Genomic DNA, 8,020 nt, shown 5'->3' with positions numbered 1-8,020 from the left:
ATATTTTGTTAACTCTATGAAAATATTATTACGTTCTTTATTTTTAGAATATTTTTGTAAAACTTATTTTTCACCTTTAAAATTTATAAAATTTTGTTCTGAAAGTCGTGCTTTTCGCTCTTTTAATTTGCCAAATTTTCTAATTTTTTATTTAGCTACAGGAAAACCGTAGTTTTTTTACTCTGAAATTTGTATAATTAATTCAATATGTATGAAATATTCCAAAATTGAATTTCAGAAAAGTAAAAATGCATTAACAGATATGAAAAAAAATTGTTTAAAGAAAGTAGAAAAATAATAATATTAATAACTTTCGAATACTATGAAAACACCTACAGCATTATTTCTGGGACATAAAAGAGGAAAAATAAATAAATTTTGACATATTTTGTTAACTCTATGAAAATATTATTACGTTCTTTATTTTTAGGATTTTATGTAAAACTTATTTTTCACCTTTAAATTTATAAAATTTTGTTCTGAAAGTCGTCTTTTTGCTCTTTTAATTTCCCAAATTTTCTAATTTTTTATTTAGCTACAGGAAAACCGTAAAAACTCGCAACATCGAAAATTTTAAGGATCAATAGTTTATAGACGATTTTCGTTATACAAGATCAAAATATTTAGTATTATTCTCTAAAATTAAAAATTATTTAACTTATTTACGAATATTTTTTATATGTTTCTGGATTGTTTTTTATTTTAATAACAAACATTATCAAAAAAGTAGTGTTTTCTTTAAAACATAACGATATTTAAAGATATAAATTTTTGGAAAAAAGACAATAATTAATAACTCAGACACCCATTGCAACAATGCAACATTTAAGTTTTAAGATATTTATGAAAAGGTATTTCTTAAATGATGCCAAGAAAAATTAAAATTAAGGGGTTTAAATAGGCTGGAACTGCGAGTTTCGAAATGTAATAAAATGTGTAAAATACATTTATTTAATTTATTCTAAAATATTGTATGCAACTTAAATAATATACAGTGTGTCCACGCATAGGTGAAACGATTCTTGTAAAAGATACAATTTTTTTTATTGAAATTTTTATTTTTTGGGATTCAGCCCTGCTTAGTTAAAGACTTAAATTTCTAACATAATATTTTAGTTTTGCAAAATTGAGTATCCCATTTTATATGGCAAATACGACAAAAAGTTATTAAAAACAGTTGTTGTAGAATTAACATCTAGGCCCCTATACAAATTTTCAAAATTATTGGTGATTTTTCATTTTTCATGTTTATTTCAATTTTATTTTTAAGTTATTTTATTGTGAATAAAAAAATCACAAAATTTACAAAAATTATTTGAAAACTTAAATTTTTTACAATTTTCTTTTACTACGTACACTGTAGGTAGCAGACAAAAACTTTACATTTTCTCAAAAAAAAAATATTTAATTTTTTGACACTGTCAAAATTAACGGTTTTTCTCCCGTATAAGGACGTTTTGCCAACTGTTTGGCATTTCTCAATACGAAATGTGAGATTATTTTTAACAGATTTAAAGCAATTTTAAGCCTTGTTGAGTCTAATTCAAAGAATAAAATGTTGTATTCAACTCGTTTGAGTGTAAATTGGTTAATTTATTCCACCTCGTGGATGATAAACCACTCGTGAAATAAAGCGTCCGATTTACACTCAAACTCGTCGAATAAATAACTATTACTTGTCTCAACAATGCATAGTTTTTTTACTTAAAAATTTGTATAATTCATTCTATAAATATGAAATATTTCAAATTTAATTTAAAAAAAGTAAAAATGACTAAACAAATTAAAAAAAAATAGTTTAAAAAAATTAAAAAAGCAATAATGTTACTAACTTTAGAATTCTATGATAGCAGCTACAGCATTATTTTTTTCACCTTTAAAATTTATAATATTTGGTTCTGAAAGTCCTGCTTTTCGCTCCTTCATTAATTTTCCAAAATTTCTAATTTTATATTTAGCTACAGGAAAACCGTAAAACCTCGCTATATCGAAAATTTTAAGGACAATTTTTGTTATACAAGATCAAAATATTTAGTATTATTCTCTAAAATAAAAAATTATTTAACTTTAACGAATATTTTTTATATGTTTCTATATTGTTTTTTTATTTTAATAACAAACATTATCAAAAARGTAGTGTTTTCTTTAGAACATAACGATATTTCAAAATAAAATTTTTGGACAAAAGACAATAATTAAAAACTCACCCAAATATTTTTAGAATTTTGATAAATTTAGAGTTTAACAAATCTTTTTGTTTATTTTTAAGACGATTTTTAACACTTTTTTTTAATTCCTTCATTTCGTAATTTCATTTTCCCCTAATATTTTTATTTTTTTAAATTCTTTAATTTTTTGATGTTAACAAAGAAAACTTCAAACATTTTTTGTGTTTAGCAAAATTTAGCTTTCTAAACCTACAAGTTATTCCGCATTTCATTTCCAGCCCTTAATTAATTTAATAAACTCCCTAAAGCATCGTATTTCATAATAAGATAGTCTTATTTAGAATAAAATTCAAACACGACTATTGTGGTATGTATTAGTAAATCATATGCAAACCCACAACAACCACTAATGAAGCAAGCATCAAAGCATCACTTATCAATAACAATTATTACCAGAAGTGGAAATGCGTGTCTAAGTATAATATTCATGAAACAATGGTTGAACCAATTTTTTAGTGTCATTTTGACAAAACTCATTTTGCTCTCAGTTTTTTTCTACATGAGGTTCGTTTTAATTGTTATTAACGTGGCTCTTGGGGTGAGTGAATAATGAGATTATTTTCATACATTAAATGACAAATTTAGATACTTGCAACTGTTTTGTTGGTCATTGGAATTTTACATTTGTGTCGAATTTCATACATTACTGGTTTGACCCAAGCATTCAATGTAGGATACATTGTAATAGGTACAGGATGTTTGCTTTTTGTGACTGTTTTAATAGGTGGGGCAGCTTCTATGCGTGACAGAAAATTTCTTCTTATTATGGTAAGTCTACTATTTGGCTAAAATAATTTTTTTAATGAAAATATTTTAGTACGGAATTTTACTGCTGTTCTCGCATATTCTCCAAATGATCATGAGTATTCTATCTTTTTTAGAAGTAATAGGAATGACTGAATTTATAAACGGTGAATTAGCTTCCAAATTTGAGAATTACCATAATGGAACATCTTCGAATAAAGACGAAGTAGAACGAATACAATATGAGGTTCGGTTTCACATCAAATTAATAAAGAATAAATATAAAAAATACATTTAGTGGCAGTGTTGTGGTTTTGGTAATATTACTTACAATTGGAAAGACCCACTTCCTAAAAGTTGCTGCCCTTACAAAAAAATGAAGGAAAAGTGTGAAAAAAATAAATCTTCAAGGGAAGACTGTAAAAGTGCTGCGATTCGAGTACTTCAAGTTCCTTTAAAAGCTTGTGGTACTTTTGCAACAATATTTGCAATTTTTGAGGTATTTTATCTTTTATTTTTAGTAATTACTTTTATGCTACAAAGTGATTATAAATGATTTTCATCTAGCCAGCTGTGAATTTTCCATGTAAAATAAAAAATGCAGCTTTACGAAAATAGGGGTACCTAGGTACTTATTTTAAGTCATAATTAAAAAATCGCCGTTTACTAAGCGTCCACTTCGAAAATAAACTTATTATTATTATTGGAAATTAGTTGAAACAATAAAAGTTTAATTAACAACAATTTATTATTAAATAATAAGTGACATTAATGACAGAACCAGAGCTTTCAAAAAAGTAAAGCGGCACAAATAAAGTTACATGCAAAAAAATTCCAAAGCTGGCTGGATGAAAATCATTTATAACCACTCTGTATAAATATTAAATTAATTGTTTCAGTTTTTTCTTGCTCTCTGGACTTTTTGTACAGCATCAAATATAAAGAACAATGCAGAAAATTTAAATCGTTATTCAAATTCGGTTATGTAATTCAATAAAAATTATAATCATTAAGAGTAACTACAAGGAGGGCCCCTATGCACACCTCATTTTTTAAGGTAAAATACCCCGATTTTCCAGGTAGTTAAAAAAAGTAAAAATATTAAGCAAAATAGCCCGGTTTTCAAGGTAATCTAAAAAAAGTAAATATTTCAAGCAAAATGACCCAATTTTCAAGGACAAATAGAAAAGCAGAAAATATTGCGAAAATGACCGGATTTTCAAGGGTAAATAGAAAAGCAGAAAATATTGCGAAAATCAGGCACACCTCACACCATGATTTTCAATGTAGTTAAAAAAGCTAAAAATACCAAGCAAAACACCCTGATTTTCCAGGTAGTTAAAAAAAGTAAAAAAATATCAAGCAAAATAACCYGATTTTCAAGGTAATCTAAAAAAAGTAAAAATATTAAGCAAAATAGCCCGGTTTTCAAGGTAATCTAAAAAAAGCACAAAAACACCCCGATTTTCAAGGATAAATAGAAAACACCCCCGATTTTCAAGGGTAAACAAAAAAAGCAAAAAAAAATCGTGAAAATACCCCCGATTTTCAAGGGCAAGCAGAAAAGCAGAAAAAATCGTGAAAACACCATAGTTAGAAGCCCCCTTCAGAACAYTTTGTTTTTTTAAGCATTTTGACTTTGTTTTCGAAGGTATTTTTAAAAAAGCAAAACCATATGGGCTTGTTCAGCACATTTTTTCTATTAGGTCACTTCAGCGAAACGTTTTTTATCGTGATTCCTCTATAATAATAAAATTCCAACAAACTTTTTTTAAATATTTATTCAAAAGTAATAACCTAATATTTATCTATTATTTTGTTCATGATGAGCTTTATGGTTGAGATAGAGAGGGCGTGCTTTCTGGTGGCGATGGTGTGGGCGACGATAGTGGAGATAGAGAGGGCGTGCTTTCTGGTGGCGATGGTGTGGGCGATGAGACTGGAGAAGGACATGGGGCATCAATCCCTTCTATGTAACTGCAAAAAAATACAGTTTGTATTGTAGGTATTGTGTGGGTTATAACAAGCGCAAGATGTTATTTTTAATACTATAGTGCTACTTTAAATTCACACCCATTTTATTTAATAGATATTTTTTTCCTTGTGGTTTGTTAGACACCTTATAACTGTTATAAATTAAATAGAGAAATTGTTCTTACTTGATACTTTTGCAAAATTCCTCCATTGTCCCTGGAGAACCGAATTTTAACAATACATTTCTGCCTCCACTTACTCGAAGGCTTAACTGGTTTCTACTGATGTTGTTGATCCCAATATCATTCTTGTAATAGAATCCGTCGTAGAACGAATTTAAGGAATTAAATGAAACGGCCGTCTTCATTAGTGCGACCCACACTTCTGTCTCTGGCAAGCCTTCCATCCTCATACTTATATTTTTCAATACACTCATCTCGGAGCACCGTTTTAATCTCACCATCTATTGGAAAGACAAAAGACATTTACCTAAAAACATTAACAAAAAAGGTACATACCTTGCTTTTTGTTTTATTCGAAAAACTTGTGATAAGATGAATACAACAGTGACAACGTTGGTTATCAGGTTGACAGACAGCGACTTTATTTTGACATTTAACTTCGCGCCATCTCTCGGTGTGCTAGTGCAACATACAACGGCATGGTCATAAAGGTTTCTTGAACTCGATTTTAGCAGGCAACTCTTCTGCATGCAATTTATCTATTTTTGAAAATTCAAAATATTTAGAATTTCTAATAAATAAATTAAACCTTTACAAGTCTTCAGTTACTCTTTGTATATCAAACCTCCAATTTGTGTCTAAAAAGTGATACGATGGATAAAAACGATAAAATACTTTTTTAACATTAATTTTTTTGTGTTTAACACCCCCGTTTTTAAGGTATATTTTAAAATTAACATTTTTCAAAGATTTTACTCTGTTGTAGTAATAATGGAGGATTAGGATAATTATATAACTACTGATGTCAAAAATAGATAAAGAAGATAAGATTTATCTCTATCAGTTGTGTGAAAAATCAGAAGAAGATAAGGTGTCAACCTAAATGGTTGACACCCTAGAAAATGGCGAATATGTCTCTTATAATCAAGGAAAAGTTTCCCACTAGTTCTTGAAGGATAAAAAACGCAATTATAATCTAATTAATATCCAAATGGTATTGTATCAAAGTTTTCTAGAATAACTCTCTTGTCATAAACAAAACCAAATTCTTTTGTTTCTATTTTATTTAAGAGTTCCTTGGTTTTAGTATCTCTGGTAATTCGATTATATTGCGTACTGATTTTACTGTCTTCGGCTTCGCCTCTGGACTGGCTTCGCCAGGCTTTCTTTTCTAAAATATTATTTATACTATCGGAATTAATCTTTTTGGAAGTTTCATAATTTAACGTAAATCCTTTTATTTTACAAACAACTTTACCTGTGTTTGTTTTATAACAATAACTTTTTGGACCTGTTGATATCCAGTCTATTATCCATACGCCTTTACCTAATTCGTCTGTCCATTCTCCCAATAAACAGCCGATTTTGATAGTATTTTTACCATCGTCTATATATACAACGCTATCAGTATCATAATATACAACTGCATCTCCCAATTTATCTAACATTTCGTACAATCTTAGTCTTGCGTTTGCAGTTGTAAAAGCAGCTATAAATATATTGGTATTGAAATTATTTTCAACATAACAATCTTTTAACTTATAATCAATTTGTAACATATTTTCATTTATATCGTTTATATGTATATTGTCAAGTTTCTCGTCTAATAAAATTTCATAAAACCTTTTAACATCTGTAACATATTCTGTTGCACCCATATTTTGTCTTTGTCCAAATTTACCCCATAAGGAATTTAAGCATATTTTCGCAACAGCTCCCTTTCCAGGATTACTTTCTATTTTACCCAGTTCGATACCTAGATTTTCTTTTACAGCTTTTCTATATTCTTCTTCTGATTCAAAATCATCCTGCCAAGGGCTTGTTTCTAATTTAATTTTCATAAATGCTTTCACATATCCTTTAAATAAATTTGATGATTTTTCGTAAAAATGCCAAACCTCATCAATAGTTATTATTTTGTAACCTTTTTCAATTGCTTTTTTAACTTCGTTGGTACACCAGGTCCCTCTGATAATTCTTTGAGATTCCGTATGAGAACATTTATCTTTTTGATTATTTAATTTTGCGCACAATTGGCATAATGGAAATGTTAGTTTTTCATCACCAGATTTGGTTTTATTCTTAACAGGTAAAACGGGGTGATACAAACCTTTTGGTGGTAAAATTGCACATTTTATTAATCCATACCATTCTGGATCATACGTACGAGGTTTGAATATTTTAGTAGGATGTCCGACTGGATAATCATCAAAATATTGTACTGTTGGATATAAACTGCAAACATCAATATATTTCAATTTCTTTCCTTTTACTCTCAATTTTGTTGCGTTTGTTCTTCCACCAAAGAATGCGTTTCTAGGATTAAGTTCTTCCAATTTTTTAATTTCTTCTTCAATTTGTTTCATTTCTTTCTTATATTCTTTTGACTTTGTCCACTCACATTCCTACATTTCTATTAAGTTATAACCAGCCTTTTTTATTTGCTCACTTCTTTCTATTGTTTTCTCATAAAGATCTTCCATACTAGTTTTATTTTTATTATTAATAAAATCTGAACTATAACATTTTGTACAACCATGCCAAAAACAGCCGTGATATTGGTAAACAGTTTTGGATTTTTTATCAAATCCGTCAACTTTTGATCCACATATTTTCACTTCGCCTTTGGCTCTGGAGTGGCTTTGCCACGCTTCACCATTGCTTAATGCATGATTGATATCAGGATTGTTCAGACTATTTAACCAAGAAATTGCTTGTTGAGAATATTGATCTTTTTTCAGATTATCAACAACAGCTATTGTATCTTTCTTAATATATTTTGATCTATATATAGCCATACAAACACCAGCAATAGTAATATATCTGAAAGGATCTATATTAGCAATTTCTAGAAACTGTTTCCTTAATTCAACACATCCATTTCTTAATATG

General features: G+C 28.4%; 2 protein-coding genes across 2 annotated transcripts; one reads left to right on the top strand and one right to left on the bottom strand.

Annotated features, from left to right (window-relative positions):
• Positions 1-2,721: 2,721 nt before the first annotated feature.
• On the top strand, positions 2,722-3,985 carry LOC123011480 (tetraspanin-9-like). The gene is made up of 5 exons (XM_044408927.1): positions 2,722-2,766; positions 2,814-2,996; positions 3,046-3,219; positions 3,271-3,471; positions 3,872-3,985. Exons 1-5 carry the CDS (start codon positions 2,728-2,730, stop codon positions 3,959-3,961), a joined length of 687 nt encoding a protein of 228 aa, XP_044264862.1. The 5' UTR covers positions 2,722-2,727; the 3' UTR covers positions 3,962-3,985.
• Positions 3,986-4,735: 750 nt separating this feature from the next.
• LOC123011358 (inactive protein tyrosine kinase pTKL-like) lies at positions 4,736-5,599 on the bottom strand. Its single transcript, XM_044408751.1, has 3 exons — positions 5,465-5,599; positions 5,132-5,409; positions 4,736-4,949 (listed from the first exon to the last, which is right to left on the bottom strand). Exons 2-3 carry the CDS (start codon positions 5,407-5,409, stop codon positions 4,805-4,807), a joined length of 423 nt encoding a protein of 140 aa, XP_044264686.1. The 5' UTR covers positions 5,465-5,599; the 3' UTR covers positions 4,736-4,804.
• Positions 5,600-8,020: the final 2,421 nt, after the last annotated feature.

This window comes from Tribolium madens, unplaced genomic scaffold (assembly GCF_015345945.1).
Source record: "Tribolium madens isolate multiple individuals breed KSU strain unplaced genomic scaffold, Tmad_KSU_1.1 Scaffold_91;HRSCAF=231;Tcas5.2_LG7, whole genome shotgun sequence".
Taxonomy (NCBI): Eukaryota; Metazoa; Arthropoda; class Insecta; order Coleoptera; family Tenebrionidae; genus Tribolium; species Tribolium madens.
Note: the sequence above shows the minus strand (reverse complement) of the source record. Positions and strands in the feature narration are given on the sequence as shown.

What these genes read in the sequence shown, in the direction of transcription:
- LOC123011358 (XM_044408751.1), bottom strand. Translation starts at nt 5,409, where the DNA reads ATGGTGAGATTAAAACGGTGCTCCGAGATGAGTGTATTGAAAAATATA. An exon ending in GAATTTTGCAAAAGTATCAA is followed by an intron (nt 4,950 to 5,131) that starts GTAAGAACAATT and finishes ATTTTTTTGCAG; the next exon opens with TTACATAGAAGGGATTGATG.
- LOC123011480 (XM_044408927.1), top strand. Translation starts at nt 2,728, where the DNA reads ATGAGGTTCGTTTTAATTGTTATTAACGTGGCTCTTGGG. An exon ending in GAAAATTTCTTCTTATTATG is followed by an intron (nt 2,997 to 3,045) that starts GTAAGTCTACTA and finishes AAAATATTTTAG; the next exon opens with TACGGAATTTTACTGCTGTT. An exon ending in CAATATTTGCAATTTTTGAG is followed by an intron (nt 3,472 to 3,871) that starts GTATTTTATCTT and finishes TAATTGTTTCAG; the next exon opens with TTTTTTCTTGCTCTCTGGAC.